The following is a 19,652-nucleotide window of genomic DNA, read 5'->3' as shown; positions in this document are numbered from 1 at the left end:
GACGATTTTTACGTTGATCCTGCTGGGTGATCCCAACTTCCGGTGAAAGAGGAGAAGTGTCTCACACGATTACTCTGACAAGGCCTATCGTTACTTACCCGTAGCTAGTTGAACGGGGTTTCGGCAAGAGCCATGGCCCTGTGATCGCCAGCAAGTCAGCGAATAATTTTTTTAAAGAAACTAGGAAACGTCGCCGTTGTCGACGCTTTGACTAAACTCCACATAGTCACAGCGAGGTTTGAACGTTACCCCGCGACTGCCAGCTAGTTAGCTAGCTAAAGACGCAGCTAGCTATTCGCCAACCAAGCACCTCTAAATTAAACCCTGGTGTCTGTTTCAAGATGTCAACAGCGGGGTTCAACTCACAGAATGGGACAGGGACGGGACAGGCATATGCGAATGGTGAGTAACATTTAAATTTATGTAAAGTATGTTCAGGGCTAACTAGCTATCACCGCGAGTAACAAGCAAAAACTAGCAGCAGGTATTGGATCTTGTCTCTGTGGCTATTTGCTAACTGTTCGCTAACTGCTTTGCTTGGTAACGCTGTAACTTAAGGCAGCCAAGCAAGAGCGAACTGTCACATATAGTTATGCCGGGATAACTGCGGTCAATCTTGACCTGTGATACCTTATTTTCTTAAGATAACCAAAATAGTCGCTATTGTTAAGGTACGCTTAGTGCAACTATCTTGTTCCCAAAATTTAGCCAGAGTTTGCTACCTTTGGATTGTCGAGGTGGCAAAGAAACAGGCTGACAAACCGAAGGGCGAATGAGCTTAATAACATTCAAGCCAGGTGTAAATAGTAGATATCACGGCAACGTGTGATCGTAGCACTTGTGTTCTTGTCCTGTCAAGCTGCTCTGTTAACCAGAACTTTCCCATCATGATAAAATGCATAACGAGCTTTGACTTGTTTTTCGCGTCTGTTTCCTTAAGATTTTTCTTGAGTAGTTTCTTTGGCAGTGAGTAATCCCGTCTGCATATTTATTAGTCCCATCGCTGTTGGGCAATACGGTTTTTAGCAGGCTAAATAGGTCTGGTTTGTTTGCGTTGTACGTTTTACTGTACATGTGGCACATTGGGGATGATCCAGATGTGTTGCTGCAGTGCTTTCTCCAGACTCAGCCAACTACCTACTTCAGTTTGCGATTACTCATGCACTTCTTACGGGTTCCCATGAACGCTGAGGGTAAACAATCTATACACAACTGACAAAGGTGGGATTGTGTGCAGGGTTTCTTATCGATGGATGTGAGGGAGCCTTCTCCTACTGAGCAGAGGGAGCAAGAGCATCTCCATTCTGTGATGCATGAGTTGGGTTTTCTAAAGCTCTATATAAACGTGTGTCTGAACTTCCAACTGATCATTGCATTCCCCTGATCTTATTCGTATCCCCCTTGAATTAGATGTGTCACTAGAGGATGTTAATCCAGCTCTGATCAGTCTGAAAGCAAGGTGGTTTTCTGACAGTAGGACAAAAAAAAAAACAATGCTTGTGAATGAATTCTTATCATGAGATATTTCTAAGGTGAATGAACCAATCAGTTGTGCTTAAGTAGCTTTGTAATCAGTCACAAGAAAGTGATCAGTATGCATGTCATTTATATGGTGCCACATCAAAATCTTTCCACAACTGTTGACCATAACATGATGTGTCAGTCCATGTCCTTTTATATCCATATATATCAGTTTTGGGAAGTGAAAGTTCTACAGACAGATATTAAACAGATGCTCCCCATTTCAAACCTTTTATTTAAATTCTCCTCCATTGTGGTTTACCTTTCAGTGGGTTGATTTGTGATTGGCTGAGAAGTCTGATTCCATATTAGGCTCTTTCTGATTGGACAGGAGCTATAACCGACTAGGAGCTTTAGTTCTTAAAATTCCCCTGCGGCCAGGAAGGACAAAGATTTGTGGTGGATTATGTGCTTTCATCTATCTTTGCTCATTGAGAAGAGTTGTTTTCTAATCCCTTCTCACTCTGCTTGCTTAGCTCTGCTTCCAGTTATGTATAGTGCAGGACTAAGTGGATAGTAGTGAATCTGCTTGCATTATGTAATCATTTAGGATCCAGCAGTAGTACACTGATGCTGCAATTTAAGCACTGATGCCTGTTAGATTATTTAGGTAACACATTAATTGATGTGAGTTACTACTTTGACCAATTTCTTATTTTTTCTGTACTGACTATATTTGATAAGTTTTTTAAATCATTTGTCACTTAGTGGCTTGCACTATCTACTAGGTATGCCACCATTGTTCTTGGTATTTACTTTTGGCATCTGGCAAATTGAAAAACAAATGGTGTATTTTAGTCTGGTATCTGAAAAAATATACTGTCAAAGCAAACTGTGAAAGCATGTCTGTGGTTTTTCACTACTGCTGTGTTAGATAAAGTAAGGCCATACTTCGTTCAGAGCCCTACACTCACTGTCACAGAGGGCAGATCATGTTGAATTAAATCCAGGTAAAGAGATTAGACCCCAGGCTGTCAGTTCATTGGTCATTTGGTGGATCTAAGTGCTTTTCACTCGGTGTCGTCACTCCCATTACTGGGCCATCTGTTTTTCAGATATCCTTTAAATAGATTTAGACCCAGGGATTTTCTTTAATTAAAAGGCACTTGGATCACAAACAAAAGCTCTTTTCAGACATGGAATATGTGGCATTGCTGATTTTATCTGTCTGAGAAGCTAATGGTATGGGTTTTACGCTTCAAACATGAGGCTACCTTGCAGAAATGTTCCATAAAGGCTCTGATCAAGCATGAGAAGACTGTAACGTAGAGAGCTGCAGCCCTTGTGTACACTTGTGAACTTAATGTACATCAGGCTGTTTGTTTTTGACCCCATGTTCCCTAACCTGCTTGAAATTTCCTTCCTCTGGTCTCTAGGTCCATCACAGAATCCAGTTGCCCTTCAGCAACTGCCAGGGGTCAGCTATGGCATGACTCACCAACCAACCTACAATCCAATGCAGGCCAAAGCTCCCGCACCCCCCGGCCCTGGACTCTACCCCTCAGGGGCATACCAGCCTGTTCCCCCAGTCAGCTCCTACCAGCCAGGCCCACCACTCACTTCCTACCCAGCTTCCCCAGGCCAGCCGTTGTTGACCAGACCCCCAATGGGAGGTCCTCCATCCCATACCCCTCCTCAGTCTGCCAGCCCCAGCCCTGGTCCAAGGCTGCCCCCTGCACAGGCCACACCCCCTCCTCCTGCTGCATCTTCTAGTAGCTACTACCCAAACCCCCAGCAGCCTATGGCCATGGCTTCCTCGTGGCAGTACAGTACAGCCCCCCCACCAATGGGAGCACCCACTTCCATGAGCACGCCTCCCCGTAGGCCTTTGGCAAATCACGTGAACCCAGCTTCAAGCTCGACAGTGCCGCCGCCACCATCATCGGCAGTTTACAGCTCTGCACCACCAGCCCAAGTGTCTCATAGTGTCACCCAACCTCCAGGCCCTGGGATGCCCCCCACCTCTTTGCATGGATACACACAGCCAGGTAGGAACACACAGGCTCCACTGAAAGCCAAACTGAACAGTCCAAACGCACAATACTAATTATTTTAATAATTTTATTTTCAAGTGATTGATGAAATAATTACATTGAGATGAGGTAACAATTCCCAGCAAAGGAGACTCTGATGATTCTGACACTCATTTGGTCAAATCAATAAAAAGATGAATCATCCTTTCAAGTTTCAGTAAAATCAGACCAGTTAACTTTATCCACTTAATCTCAAGGCTCCCCTTCATTTCATCACTTTTATTTTATCACAGTTATTATATATCACAATTATTTAAGTCATAGACTAAACATAGTTTTTAAAATATCAACCACTGTCCCATCCAGTAACTTTTCTATAGCACAGTTGTGTCTTGGTTTTTTTGCTATCATTGTCTTCTTGCAGTGACATGTGCTGCAGATATTCATATCTAGAATGCTGATATGTTGGAGCTGGACATTGCCCTCTGCTCTTACACTGAACATGTTGGCTGGCTGGCTGCTGCTGCCTCTGGCCCCCTCCCAGGCACAGACTCATTTACTCTGAATATGTACAAAGTTCAAATAAGATTTTTATTGTTTCCAATGTGATTCTTATGTGGCAGTATGACCTGACTTTCAGGACAAATGCAAATTTTCATTTCAGTTTCTGGTGCTGGTTGTATCGTTAAAATGATTGCTTTCTACTGTTGATACCAGTTAAATGCACACAACTATATCTCCTGGGCATTTATGACATTTTGATCGATGTAAGTACTAGTTTAATTTAAGGGTTGAGATTTTAAGGGTTGTCTCCACTGAGAAGTAATTAGCTCACAGAGTCAAAAACAAAACACCACTTATAGAAAATCTCAGTAGCAGTGTATGCCAACTAGTCATTAACATTTCCTCTGAAGGAAGTGGCTCTGCTCAGCGATATGAGCATGATAGAAGTTGATTGTGTAATCTGTGGCCACAGCGTCTGAAGGATTTGTCATAGCATTTTGTAAATTAACCTTGATTTTTTTTTCTAACACCATCTTTAGAGCATTACTTCCATAGAAGCAGAGGTCAGATTGATTGCCTCATTCTGTCTGTTGCCAGCATATCTCCCAATCTTAAGATCCGATTGGCTTGAAAATTCCTGTACAGATGCATACCCACGACATTAAGAGTTTGCTTGAGTTTAGTGACCTTTCCCCCAGCAGCACCACCAGGACACATCTACCCAAGAAAATGGCGTCTAACTGAAGAATTTCTATGCTTTTCTGACTGCTTTCTTGCTTTGAAATGTCACACATTTCACCACCAGCCTCAATATTCTGTTGAACAGTTTATGCTGAATGTTTAATAGAGCAGTTCTATATGGCTTAGTCTCCAGTATTAACAGTGATTATTTTACCGGTAAATTGTTCCAGAATAAATGTAAAATGCCAACACCAATATAAAATTGCAAAAATGGAGCAGGTGTAATAGAGTCAGTTTAGCCATTATGATGCAGCTTCATCTCAGTCTAATCTCAAATCTAATACATTTATTACCAGTGTCCTTGAAATGATTGACGAAATAAATTTGTTGTTAGCATTGACAGTTATCATTTTCTGTCACTGCTGTAAACTGTGAAAGAATTGGTGTTGTCTACGCTATATATACAGAAGTTAACGTGCTTGCTTTATTTTACAATATTTTAGTATAAGTCCATTCTTCAGTACTGTTGAGTCACTTAAAAATCATGACCTTCCGCATTGATTTTTATGTAGAAATGTAGAAATCAACAAATTTATTAGGAGTTTATTTACATCCAGATACATTTGAACTGGCTGGTTTGTCAGTAGAGATGGACATTTCTCACATTAGCCGGCTGTGGATCACAAGTGCCACCAGCTGTTGTTGCCTCAAATCACAGCTTATAATATTACAACACCTCCGATGCGTCATATCAGTCTTATACATGATATGTAACCACACCAGAGTTGGCTTGTTTTAAACGACACCATAACCTTGACATAGTTTTGGGAGTCATAACTCTGTCTTAATTACCTCACTGACAGCACAGTTTTACTTGAGATGACTGTGGTTGTCGATGAAAACATATAATCATCATCTTACAGGAATTACTGGTGAAGTTATAAGTCAATTGGGAAAAAAAGATTCAAAAACTTTGACATTCGATTAATTGTATAAGTCATTTATCAAACAAAAATTGCTGGTTCCAGTTTTTGAGAATTGAGGACTTGCTGCATTTTCTCTGTGTGAAGTTGTGATGAGCATTGTGCACCTCTTTCTGACATTTCATATGCTAAATGAGTAAATGATTGATCAAAAAATAATATCAAAATGTATCAATTTATTACATACATGTGTATACATTTAAAATGAAAATAATCATTAGTTGGGTCTTTGTCTACAGGCACAGCACCTCCACCCATGAATCCCATGGCCTCCCACACATATCAGCCAGGTAGACCTGCCTATGGACCCCCACCTACAGGACCCCTACCCACAGGCCCACCACCAGCCATGAAACCTACTCCACCTCCCACTGGGCCCCCAGTGGCCAATGCCACTCCATCACCCCCCAGAGCTGATGGTAAGTTTTTTTTGTTTTTTTTTGTAATTTTAACATAGACATAGGTCTTAACGGTGCAAACAGCTTGGTGTGAGCAATTATTATTATATGTGATGTTAATGAGATGTTTGCAAGCATTTTGTGGGTCTGATGATAATCACAGATTTATATCACGTTTGGGCCAGGAACTGTATTTTCATTTTTAACAAGCCATTTTTTTTTCTGATCACCGTCCATTGTTTCCCTCCCTCTCCTCCTTCCTCTACATGCCAGCTCAGTGTGGGGCAGCTGTTAATAGCACTTTGTCCCCCACTGAGCCCGACTGCCAGGAGGGGGATATTGAATGTCCAGGTGTGGCCAAATCTGTCAGTAGCTGTTAGATGCTGTGTCAGTGCTGTGGTGCCCATTCTGTCCTTTCCGTGGTGTTGTCCATTGTATCCAGGGATGCACTAATTCTTTTTTTTTTTCATCCCTAAACTGGGGTGAAAAAAATCCCTTCAGATATGAAGCTCTGTAGAATCAGCTGATACTGAGCTCCAATCTGTTACCTTAATAGAACAATGCAGAAAATGTTGATATTCATCAAGATGCTTTGCTTTGATCTCTATAACTTATAGAGACACATAGCTGGGTATTAGTATTGCTTTAGCCCAGTATTTTTTTTAGTAGCAGTGCATTCCTGATAACATATTTTTCTTGTCAGTAGTTTGTTTGCCTTACTGTGGTCCAGTCTCTCCATATCTCCCATATGACTGCTGAATAAACATCTTATAAGCACCAAAGCACAAATGTTTTCTTAAAACACCATACACCAGTTTCCGTCATCAGCATCACCACTAGTACTATTGATAATGTTGTGTTTTAGTACCCCTTAGTGTCTGTCTTGTACATATGGTGCACTGTAGTTCATTTTATTCCACATCCACCGCCTGTGGTTAGTGCAGTCAGGGCAGAAATACTGAAAAGTGTCACTAGAATTATTCATATCACATCTGTGTTTGCTTTGGAACAGGAACTGTGGCTGGCAATGGCCCCCAAGCATCAAACAGCTATAATCATGTTGACAACAAAACGGGTAAGACCATTTTGGATTCTTTTCACACCAACCACATTTCTTGGTTTACTAAGGACTATTTGCCTGTTTAAATAGTCCTCTCTCACTTCACGTGACACATTTTTGGAGAAGGCAAAGCATTTGTACATTTCATTTTACAATATTTTAGTCGCTTCTTCAGTACTGTTGATTTTTATGTAGAAATGTAGTAAATACACAGTATCACACACAAATCTCTCATTTTCTTGGGTTTAAAAAATCCCAACCAACACAGACAATGAATTGATCCCACTAACTAACTTATTATGTAGCCAGAATTGATGTAGCTTATTCCTCTGTGTCACTGACCTCCCATGTTCTCCATGAACTATTAAAAACTCTTCGGGGTGCCAAATCATGTTCTTTCATTACCACAAAACACTGCCGCTGTTGGTTTTGTGTTTTGGGGTTTATTAACATAAAGAAGTATATTGAATAAGGCCGGCCTTATCATTTAAAAGAGTTCACGTTTTCAGTAATCCCTGCTAATGACTTGGTCTAATTACTCATGCGAACTGATCTTATTACTGTTCCCTTTTCTTCCCCAGCTGGCCTGCCACAGCCCGGACCACCTGGTCGGCACTTGGGCCACTACCCCTCCCTCCCCCCTGGGTACCAGAACACCACAGCTCCCCACAATGCCACCTCCCCAGTGCACCCTGCGATGCAAGCCGCCACGCAGCCTTACACTCAAGCACCTCAGCCATACCAGCAGGTGAGAGGGACGTCACAACCCTGCATTGATTTTGTGTTGCTTTTTAAAACATGTTCTTAATGGCTCTGGAGCAGTGTGCTCTGCCATTTCAGTCATGCATTTGTTTGACACCAGTCAGTCAAAAGTATGGGTGGCTTGGTTCTCATTTGTTTTTGGTAAATAGATCAAATTAATAGCTTGTACTTTTATCCCTTCTCTCAGCCACCTGGTGGCCTGGGGCCGGCCCAGCTGAGCCCGTCCTTGGCGGCCATGAGCCTCCAGTCCAGCACCCCAGAGGCCCTGAGAGTGGTCAACCTGCTGCAGGAGAGGAACCTGCTGCCGCCAAGCCCGATCCCTGCCCCGACACCCTGCCTGCCCCAGGACCTGCAGAAGATTAACTGCAACCCAGAGTAAGCGATGGTGGACTAATACCAACAGCATGTTGATTAAACCCCCAGATGTTCATTTACATTTTCTACCGTGTTAACTCAGTCACCTACATACTGTGCTGGTACACATGAAATACCAGAGACCACGTGATCTGTCTTCATGCAGTTCAGGTTACGATGACCTTCTGTATTTGTGTGTCTCCAGGGTTTTCCGTTGTACGCTGACCAGCATCCCTCAGACCCAGTCTCTGCTCAATAAAGCCAAGATGCCGCTGGGCCTGCTGCTCCACCCCTTCAAAGACCTCTCGGTAACACCTCAGTTCAATCATTAATACGCACGCACCTCAGTCAGTGCATGTACATTGACTTAAATAACCTTGTTATTGTCTGTTCTCTATAATAACCTTATTACTTAAATCAAAGGTCACTGTGACCGCACAAAAGGCATTTTTGACCATAACTCAGGAATTAATATGCTAATCATGCCAAAATTTCACATACATGTCTAAAAGGCTAAAATGATGAAGTGATGACACTTTATATGCAAAAGGTCAAAGATCAACTTCATTGTGATGTCATAATGTTATGCAAAAACAGTTTTTCTGGCCATTATCCAACACCTCCAAAACTCAAGAACAGAAGGGGAAGCCGTAAATCACATTTGGTTTGAATTGGTGACACTAATCTCGAGTTCCCACCTTGAAACTGTGGTGATTTTATAGATCTTCTGTGCTGCTACGTTGAAAAGTCTTCATTAAATATATAAGTCTGGACAGATATGGATGTAAACTGCAAGCTGACTGGTTGGTAGGGGGAAGGAGGGTTGTGCCAGGAGAAATTATTAGTGCATGTGCTCAACAAAACTCTTGCTGAATAAGTTTAAAAATCATCTACAGTCTCATCCTCAATTCTGTTTCTTTGATTGGAATAAAGTAACTACATCAGACTTTTTCTGATTAAACATTGAGAATTCCCTCCGCCTCGTCTCCGAGCAGAATCTGACTAAATGTGCCTCTGGGCAAAATCTGTCAGAATGAATTTGTATTTGTTCTTGTGTTAATTGAGGACACACAACAGAGATGTTGCACACCTTGGAGAGCAACAAGAAAGTCTTTATTGAAATGCCAGTTATAGTGAGCTGCAAACAAGTAAATGAGTTTGCCTGGAGGCTCTTCTCACACTGGGGTTTTGTGGTTTTGTTCTTACAGCAACTTCCTGTGGTGACATCCAGCACCATCGTCAGATGTCGGTCCTGCAGAACCTACATCAACCCCTTCGTTTCTTTCCTGGACCAGAGGAGGTGGAAGTGCAACCTGTGCTATCGGGTCAATGATGGTAAGAAAGAGGAGAGATGTGATGAAAGAGATATGATCATCTGAAAGAGCTACTGTCAGTGAGAGTGCTTGAGGCACTTGATAAGTGTTCAAACTAATACAGCAGCAAAATGTACTGATGTAAAATGACAAGGCTTTTATTTGTTTTGCCATGACCTTAAATATCCTATTATGAAGTTCTTAGGTCTGTTAAGCAACATTCACATGAAATATTTGGAGGGTGACTTAGTGTGGACAAAAAGACGAAAACTTAGTGTTGACGAGGTCAGGTATTTTTTTTTTGTTATTAACTGTATGAACTCCTGAGAAGGTGCCCTGAGTTTTAGGGTCGACGTGTTTGGTGTGACAGGAAAAACTTAGGTTTGAATTATTCCAGGAGGCCTCGAAGCTGCTGTTTACTTTTTTAAATCTTCTGAAAAATATCACTGCTGGGCAATGCTTTTACTTTGTTTTGGAAACATATACATGTAATACATGGGTATTATTTATTGTATGTATTATATGTATGTGTTTATTTTTGGCCAGGTCTCTCTTTAACAAGAGATTTTAGAATAAGAAAAATGAAAGAAGTCATCTACTTTTTGTAGATTTCTTATTGTCATTGAGAATTAAATTTCACACAAAATGCATGATACACTATTTGATACTAAAATCTTACTGAATGTTTTGTGTCTGTGTGTAGTTCCAGAGGAGTTTATGTACAACCCAGTCAGCAGATCATATGGTGAACCACACAAAAGACCCGAGGTCCAGAATGCAACTATTGAGTTCATTGCTCCTTCAGAATACATGGTGGGTTTCAACAGTTTTATTGATGTTTTTCCTGTTTAAGAGCTGAAGGGTTATTGTCATGCTCAGTTTTGGGTATAAATTGTATGGTTATCTGCGGGTTTGATTGATGGTGCTTTTTTTATTTACCTTGTGTTAAGTAATGTGTTTGCCTTGATTTTGTCCAGCTGAGGCCACCACAGCCTGCTGTTTACCTCTTCGTTCTGGACGTATCCCACAATGCAGTGGAGACAGGCTACCTGAATGTGTTCTGTCAGTCACTGCTCGACAACATCAATGCGTATGTACAACATTTGATTTCTAGTTATAACTAATGTTGAAAAGCCCACAGTGTCTTTTTTGTCATTTCTCGCTTTGAAAGCTAACAGAAGGCGGAAATATACACTCAGTTTAAGTGTTTAACAATTCATGTGAAAATGAGCTGGTATATTTAAGGTTGTTCATGAAGATATTTAATTGTATGTTAATGCGCTTAAATATTTCTGCTAGAAACTGGGTAAATGTAGGCAAATAGTTATTTATTTATTGCCATAAAGTGAAGTAATATAATTGAGCTGAAGTAGAATGACGTCTTTTCATAGTAAATAAGGGGCTTTGTAAATGAAGGTGAAAGTAGATCAACCCTGTTGCAAATGTGCGAGCTTTGTGTAAGTGTATGTGTGTGTCCCAGGCTTCCCGGAGACTCGCGGACAAAGGTAGGCTTCATCACCTTCGACAGCACCATCCACTTCTACAACCTGCAGGAGGGGCTTTCCCAGCCTCAGATGCTCATCGTGTCAGACATCGAAGGTGAGACACAGCCAACAGCAAAGGTCACAGGCTCATTATTACAACTACTTGACAGCAGCTGTCTGCAGACCTACTGCCAACATATAAATATATAAAAGAGATCACACACTCCCTGGGTGATTAAAATGGAAGTGTGAGAAATTCTTGCTTTGTGCTTTGGCAGAGATGACTTTATTTTAATGTGTTTGTTTTTTTTGTTTTTTTAAATCAGTATATTTACAGTAACTGCACTTTTAAAGATAAGTCTCATTACCGTTGTAATATTGGTGTGTGTATATGACGGTATTGTATTTGTTTAAATCATAACTTTTTGTGCTTCACAGATATCTTTTTACCAACACCAGACGGCCTTCTAGTAAACCTCAATGAATGCAAAGAAGTAAGAAACTGCATCTTTATTCAAGCTTTATTGTGAACATGAATATTCAACATTCCAAACCCTTCTCACTCTGTCATATTTTAAGTTAAGTTTTAAGCTTGCTTTTAGCCCCGTATTTTCTATTTCTCCACTGTATAGTAAGCAGCACAGATAACTAGTGTATATTTAAGATGTTATTTCATTCATAAACATGAGTGAACTCACTCTGGGCTCCGACCTCCTGGCAGATGAATAAAAAATAACGTGACAAATTTTTTCCCACAGGAATCAATAATGAGTCACAGAAATAAGGTTCACACCCTGTGTTTGTTTTTCAGCTTGTGCAGGATCTGCTGAAGAGTCTGCCAACTTTATTTGAAAAGACCATGGAGACCCAGTCTGCCCTAGGATCAGCTCTCCAAGCAGCCTTCAAGCTGCTGTCACCCACCGGAGGGCGCATGTCTGTCTTTCAGACGCAACTGCCCAGTCTCGGTGTGGGGACACTTCAGTCCAGAGAGGACCCCAACCAGCGGGCATCTGCCAAGGTAAAAGCTCTGATGCTGATGTTTCTCCAGGACATCAATGAGAAGGACACTGTTCAGTAGGATTAAGTAGCTGTATGTTACTTTTAAACTTAATACTAGTTATTTATTCAGGCACAATTCACCATGAAATGCCCCTGCATAGCAATTAATCAAAGAAAAATATATAATCAGAGAACAAGGTTTTTTTTTGAAACACCTCAAATCTGTTCCTCCGCCTGATTAACTCAAAAACCAAAGATGTCTTGATTTTAACTACTTTTGGGTATATGTTCAGATTTTTAACTCATGGGCCTACCTGGTGTGTTTCCCCTTCAGGACATCCAGCACTTATCCCCAGCGACAGACTTCTACAAGAAGCTGGCTCTGGACTGCTCTGGCCAGCAGGTGGCTGTTGACCTGTTCCTGCTCAGCGCTCAGTACTGCGACTTGGCATCGCTTGGTGAGTCCTGCACCGAATGAGTGTGACAGGGAGGATAGAAGGAAGGAGGGTTATATATTGGGTTTTGACTAGTTTGATAAATTTGTGATTTACCATCTGGTTATTTTCTGGTTATAAGAAACAACAGCAGAAAAGAATTTTGCAAGAGGAGAGAGAGGGAGATTGCAGTATTTTTTATAATGTAAAAAAATAAGATCAGCATCTCACCATTCCCTCATCTCTCCTCTTGTGTGCCTTCTCCCTCCCAGGCTGCATATCCAGATACTCAGCAGGAAGCGTTTACTACTACCCTTCCTACCATCACCAGCACAACTTCGCTCAGGTGGAGCGCTTCCAGAAGGACCTGAAGAGATACTTAACCAGGAAGATCGGCTTCGAGGCTGTCATGAGGATACGCTGCACCAAAGGTCTGTTGTCAGAAGAGCTGGAGTTTGGTCAAGCATTGACTTAAAACATGCATTCCCAGATGTGACAGAGAATTTACATTTTTTTTGGTGTTGAAACTTATTCCTTTCTGATTTGTAAGTGGTTCTCAATGTTGATCTTCCGCCTCTTCAGCCCCTGTGTACATTGAAATGTTCCTGATGGATATTTGACTTTGAAGTTTGAATTCATCAGTCATTTTGAAATGGACATAGTGTCTCTAGAATCCAGGCAGATAAATCTTTTATTTTTGTTGAGGTGACTTTTTTGCAGTTGAGCGTTTTAGTTTGGTGCTTCCACTCCAGTTTGATTGATTCTTGTCGTTCTGTCTCTCTACAGGTCTATCCATCCACACGTTCCACGGAAACTTCTTTGTGCGCTCCACAGATCTGTTGTCCCTCCCTAATGTGAACCCAGATGCTGGCTTTGCAGTTCAGATGTCCATTGAGGAAAACCTGGACGACATGCAGGTTGTCTCTTTCCAGGCCGCCCTGCTGTACACCTCCAGCAAAGGTACACGCACCTACACAGACATGATTGTTTTAAATTTTTTTTGTATCCTCTGTGAAAATAAGAAATCATTTATTTGTCTCTTTTTTTTTTTTTTTATAGGAGAGAGGAGGATCCGTGTCCACACCTTGTGTCTCCCTGTGGTCAATTCTCTGTCAGACATCTTTGCTGGAGCCGATGTTCAAGCTATTACTGGGCTGCTGGCTTGCATGGGTACGTACTATACTATGTAACTCTTTCAAGGGAGCACGTCCAATGAGACTATTTAAGGAGGACATTGTTACTCTGGTTGTACAGTTTGTTAGATACATACTGAACTGGCAGTATTGAATGATAAAATGTTCTGGTTCTTTATGTAGGGTCACATCAGATAATTTGCTTTAATTCAGAGTAGGAATACTTTCAACTTTGTCCCCCAGTTATTTTTATAATTCCACTTGAGCTGAAAATGTTTGGGCATGGTAAAATCCCAGTCCATGATTCATAACTCCTCCTTAAATGATTTAGTTAATTATTTATTAGTCAGCTTATGCATTGTGTGCGTCTGTATGTGTACAGTATGGATAAACTTGAATTTGTACAAAGCATCGCTCTGAAATTATTCTTCGTTGTTGTAGTAAATTGTCTCGCAGGGTTCTCATCCACTTCACTGTTGTTAGCGCTGACAGATGGACATGAGTAGTGACAGCTGCGGTTGCCTAGCAACACTCGCACATTGAGCAGTCAGATCTGTCCGAGCTCATCTCACATTCACTTAGAGAACAGACGCTCACATTTTGCTTTCTTCAAAACAGGGCACAGAAGAGTTTGACATTTAGCTCGAACTCAAAACGTCAGCTGTTTTTAACACTACTTCTGCAAATATAAAGTCAGTCTAACCCATCTAAGGCTGAATGTTGTTTGTGCCTTACTTTGACTGATAGCTCAAAACTGTTCTAAACTAGTCATTACTTTACACAATACTGAAAGTCTTATAGTTTCATTAAAAAAAAACAAAAAAACATATTGAGCATCTATAAACAACATGTTTTAAAACGATCATAAAATAAAACGTGTCCGTCTGTCCAGCTGTGGATCGTTCAGTGACGGCCAGTCTGAGTGACGCAAGAGACGCAATGACCAACGCTGGCATTGACTCGCTGTCATCATACCGGCAGTCTGTGCTGACCATCCAGCAGCCCGGCCTGCTGGCCCCGGCCTGCCTCAGACTCTTCCCCCTCTACATCGTCGCCCTGCTCAAACAGGTCAGCTTTTTCACATGATCCAGTCATTACAGAGCAACTGCACTGTTGGGCAAATCTTTGTGCTTTAAATTTCTTCCCAGTATCAAGTGTTGTAACCACAGCATCGAGCCTTTATTGATCCAGTTGCATGTGTTTGTGTGTGCATCCTGCAGAAAGCCTTCAGGACAGGCACCAGCACCAGGCTGGATGACCGAGTGTTTGCCATGTGTCAGTTGAAGTACCAGCCACTGGCCTACGCCATGCTGATGATCCACCCTGCTCTGTATCGTATCGACGATCTGACCGATGAGGTGAGAAGGATGACATTTCCATTCAGCGCTTGCAAAAAGCTAGCGGAGATTTCTGGGAATGCAGCGGTGAAAAAATGTAGCGACCTGGATAAATATTCCTTGAAGGCACAAGTTGTAGACAGAGAGATTATTTGTTATTGGTTATTTCTGATATTATTTATTTTTATGTTTCAGTATTTTATGATTTAGAATATTTGATTGGAGGAAAATTGAAAACTTTACTCATATGTGGAAAACCACTGTTGTGGATGGGAAGTTTAAGTTTTTTCTTCTTGTGTTAAAGACTTTTTTTTAGTAAATATTCAATACACTATCTGCGTTTTTTTGGCAGTGGGCTGAACTTGTTATTTTAAGTTTCCCTCTGTTACTGAGTAATCAAATTTTTTTCGTCTCTTTCCTGCATCCTCAGGGAGCTTTGAACATCAACGAGCGGACCATCCCTCAGCCCAGAGTGCTGCAGCTGTCTGTGGAGAAGCTCAGCAGGGAGGGAGCTTTCCTCATGGATGCTGGAACAGTACGTCTTTACGAGCTAACAGAAACACAAAGCTGATGTCGCAAACCAGGCTGAGTTATGAAGAAATCCTGAGGAAGAAAGAGAGATTTAGAGTATTTTCGGGTGGATCTTTCTTTTATAAAATACTTGCTTGGACTAACAATACAGTGAAAAAGAATTTGTAAACATTTTACCCAGTGAAGTACCAGTGTGTAGTAAAACAGCAACGCAAGCTTCAGTTTTTATATATGTAATATTTCAAGCACCCAGTAATGAGGTGAGGCAGGTTTTCACAGTGATAGCACTCAGTGCTACAATACTCACTATGTATTTGTGAGTGTATTTAAAATATTCCTTGTTGTGTTCCAAAAGGTGATGTATCTGTGGATTGGACGGAACTGCCACCCCAACTTCCTCACACAAGTCCTGGGAGTTCCCAGCTATGCTGCCGTGCCTGATAACCTGGTAGGAAACCTCATGTTGCAGCAGTCACACAGTCATTGTTCATTCCTCCACTTTGCCTGTAACATATATCTGTGCTCCAGGATTTTCCAGCAAAGTGTTGTGAGCATTTTATATTGGTCACAGCTGATTAACTTGACTGTTGCTCTTCTCTCATAGTATCTGCTCCCAGAGCTGGACACTGCCGAGTCGCAGAGAACTAGAGCTTTCATCGGTTGGTTGAGGGATCAGAGGCCGTTCTTCCCCTCTCTGCATGTCATCAGGTGGGCAACAGATCATAATGTGTGTAGTGAAGTAGCAAGAGCAGCACAAAGTAAGGGCACTTTTTGTTTGTGGCGAAATTAAAACCAACCAAGAGCTGCTGGCAGATTTCCACTGTGGCTGCGGAGTTACTCACTTTAAATTGAAAACTGAGCAGCTGCAATCGATGTCTTTTTAATGTTTTTCATTTGGTATTCTCAGGGACGAGAGCCAGCTGAAAGCCAGCTTTATGCAGAACATGATTGAGGACCGAACAGAGTCGGCCCTGTCGTACTATGAGTTCCTGCTCCACCTCCAACAGCAAATCTCCAAATAATCTTCAGTGGGATTGTGGAGATGAGGGAACACTGAAGCAAGGACGCACATCAGTGTATGTGTGTGCGTATATATGTATATGCTGTGTGTGTGTGTGTGTGTGTGTGTGTGTGTGTGAGAGAGAGAGAGAGAAAGCAGTGGGAGGCAGACTCAAGGATGCCTCTTGCTCCATTTCCAGCTGTGGTCCCCCATCTCTCTAAGGAAAACCTTCTAAGCTGAACTGATGTGAAACCATGTGACGGACAGTACAAGGACAGAGTGAGACGTAGAATCAATTCTGATGCTTTTTTGGCACTTTTTACCCGGCTGAAACAATGTGCTGGAAGGAAAATAAAAATCAAGAAATCCACAGCGATGATGATGATGATTGTGACTGTGTCAGTGATCGAATGGATCAGTGTTTATTCTCATAGAACAATGCTGTCTGACTGAGGTATTGTTCAGATAGGTGCAGCAAATGATGTGTGAAGTGTTTTTTTTTTTTTTTAAAAAGCACAGTCGTCTTTACTAAAACAAATCAAAGGTATGGATGGATGGATGGATGGATGTCTGCTTAAGGGTAGAGTTATAAGGAAGGTTCGTATGTCTGCGCTTAAAGACTGTTATTGGGTGTCACCTGGAGTATTTGTATACAGAACACCTGAGGCTCTAACAACACTCTAATGTCGTACCTGGAGGACAGAACATGTGCTTTTTATTTCTCAGTCATTATAATTGTTTGTCGAACAAATCCGTAAACTCTGAAATGTTAAAGGTGTTTGAAGGCAGATCAACCCCACTGTCATCGCTGCCTTGAATGTGTGGACTCCACAGTGGAAAGTCGTTTTCATTGGTCCGATCTGTCCTTCAGAAATCGTCTTTTCTCTCTCTGGACATTCAGAACACCTCTGATGACATCACTGTTCTGCTTGTTTGTTTATTTCTTTCTTTTTTTTCAGATTGTTTAATTTATGAGACTCCCAATCTGATTAAATTCTATAATTGCCTTGTATGGGAACTCACTTTTTATTATTAAACCTCTGTTCAAATGCAGACTCTATATATGAAATATTTTAATATAATAGGATATGGGAAATTCTTTAACACAGACATAACAAAGCCATTGTGATCTTTTAATCATGCTTATTGATACTTGTATATTGAAAAGACTGCATTATATAAAGGTGAAGAGATGCTGATGATTTTAGTATAAACATTAAGGTGAAATGACGCTAAGAAAATAAAATGTTTCGGACTTTTTAAATGTAGTTTGTGTTTTGGTGAGTGAACAGTGTTTATTCAGTGGAAATGAAGACTACAGAACAGAATATGGACCAGCATAGTCAATATTTCTCTTGACTTGGATTGAAATGAAGGTTTTTGATTTGGTCTGATTTCATACAGTTTGTAATCTATGTATAATATAAGTAAAAATGTATTTAGGAGCAGACAAATATGTTTTGGTCTTCATGCACAAAATTGTCTTTCATAAAAAAACTGATGAAAATAAAATAGCCTGTGTTTGTACAGAGTCAATTGCAGAGGTGTGAACTCGAGTGACATGACTTGGGCTAGAGTTGGACTCCTATCGTGAACCTGATAACTTCATACCTGACAAAATTAGACGAAAAAAAGTGGCTTCATCTGTCCACAAGAGAGCGAATTAATCAAAAAATAAGTTATGACATGCAACTTCACTTGGACTTTAATCTTTTGACTTGATCTCTTGCCCAAACCTACAGAAGAATAATTGTGCTGTTAAAAAAAGGTGGGTTTTTTTTCTTTCATTTTCCAGACGGATATATTCTGAATCAGTTTGATAGCAGCAAACCACTTTGTGTGAGCTGGTTGGAAAGGTGCATTTGGCAGTGCAGCCAGCAGACAAATGACATTCCTCAGATTAACTCATTCTGAGGGTGTGTTGTAAAGGAGCTTTGGAAAAAACGTTGTTTCATAAAGCCAATTCATGTGGTGATTAGTGTATTGTGCACATACTTACAAGACTGAAAAAGTGAAGTGTTGTGCATGTCAAAACATGACAAACTTGGCTATTACATGTACAAACTCACTGGTTTACAGTACAATAGTAAATAGGAACTTCAGTGAAAACTCTTTCACCCTGCCTGGATGTAACACTGGTTAAAAAACGTGCTTCCATGGAAACTTAGGTCAGATTTATTATATGAAACATGAATCTTGGTTTATGAAACATCACTCTGATGTAAAGACAGCTGGGATCACTAAAAAACACGAAAGGTACTTGGAAAAAACTGTATTAAATTGGGTGAATTGTACATTTGAGTTGTTTTGGACATGAAACTTTGAGTTTCATGTCCAAACTATAGCTTTTTCAAACCTCTGGTAAATTGTGAGGTATAGCGGCTCCACATAGAGTATGGCCAAAAACTGAAGCATCACTATAATTTTGTTTTTTTTTTAAATTTTATATCAGTACTCAATATTTTCCCATACCAATTAGCCAATACCACTTGTAAATTTCTAAATATTGGTACTTGCAAGACTTTTTGGTCTATTTCTATCTTGAGGACCATGATACTGTTGCTAATCTGACAGTTTTACCAAGTTCAAATAGCATGACAAATATCTGTAATAAAACTGAACACTATATTACTTCCTAAAGCTGATATTAGCCAATGTCAGTGTGTGCTGATAAGTTGTTGCCATTTCTAATGATTCATATTGATCATTATGAATTCTGCTTCTATAATCAAAAGTCAGGATTAAATAAGGTTGTTTCTTATCAAAGTGAAATAATGTCAACTTTGTTTCACATAGTGGTGTTGTGTTGTATGGTCACTGACCAACAGTATACGTTCCACTTTTAGATAAGATGAATCCAACAAGGTGATGCCACTGTTTCATTTCTCATTATTCATACATATCTCTCATTAACCTTCTTCTAAACTGCTGGACAAGAGTCAGACCCCGTCCCCAGAGCTGTGCAGAGTGGTTACACAGCATTGGCAGTAACATCACATATTTACCAACCTTATCAGTACATTGTTTGATTTTAAAGTTCTTTGCTCTTTCAACTTTCATTTTATACATTTATAGTTCACTGTTTCAGTTTGTCCTGTAATTCAGGTGTATGAGTTTAATGAACATGTCTAGGTATGTTTTAATTCAGGTTTTGATGGATCTGGATCAGGTCTTAATTTTCTACC

The 19,652-nt window shown here is 40.7% G+C and overlaps 1 protein-coding gene across 1 annotated transcript; it reads left to right on the top strand.

Moving 5' to 3' along the window:
* Positions 1 to 52: 52 nt before the first annotated feature.
* sec24a (SEC24 homolog A, COPII coat complex component) lies at positions 53 to 17,520 on the top strand. The gene is made up of 23 exons (XM_041051689.1): positions 53 to 402; positions 2,898 to 3,509; positions 5,902 to 6,081; positions 7,073 to 7,135; positions 7,702 to 7,868; positions 8,070 to 8,257; positions 8,442 to 8,544; positions 9,445 to 9,571; positions 10,253 to 10,362; positions 10,527 to 10,639; positions 11,030 to 11,148; positions 11,472 to 11,527; positions 11,845 to 12,051; positions 12,367 to 12,490; positions 12,739 to 12,897; positions 13,253 to 13,426; positions 13,526 to 13,636; positions 14,492 to 14,667; positions 14,820 to 14,957; positions 15,367 to 15,471; positions 15,823 to 15,915; positions 16,072 to 16,175; positions 16,375 to 17,520. Exons 1-23 carry the CDS (start codon positions 342 to 344, stop codon positions 16,487 to 16,489), a joined length of 3,405 nt encoding a protein of 1,134 aa, XP_040907623.1. The 5' UTR covers positions 53 to 341; the 3' UTR covers positions 16,490 to 17,520.
* Positions 17,521 to 19,652: the final 2,132 nt, after the last annotated feature.

Source organism: Toxotes jaculatrix, chromosome 12 (assembly GCF_017976425.1).
Source record: "Toxotes jaculatrix isolate fToxJac2 chromosome 12, fToxJac2.pri, whole genome shotgun sequence".
Lineage (NCBI taxonomy): Eukaryota > Metazoa > Chordata > Actinopteri > Toxotidae > Toxotes > Toxotes jaculatrix.
This window is presented reverse-complemented; position numbering and strand designations above follow the sequence as displayed.

What these genes read in the sequence shown, in the direction of transcription:
- sec24a (XM_041051689.1), top strand. Translation starts at nt 342, where the DNA reads ATGTCAACAGCGGGGTTCAACTCACAGAATGGGACAGGGACGGGACAG. An exon ending in GCATGGATACACACAGCCAG is followed by an intron (nt 3,510 to 5,901) that starts GTAGGAACACAC and finishes CTTTGTCTACAG; the next exon opens with GCACAGCACCTCCACCCATG. An exon ending in CATCGTGTCAGACATCGAAG is followed by an intron (nt 11,149 to 11,471) that starts GTGAGACACAGC and finishes TGTGCTTCACAG; the next exon opens with ATATCTTTTTACCAACACCA.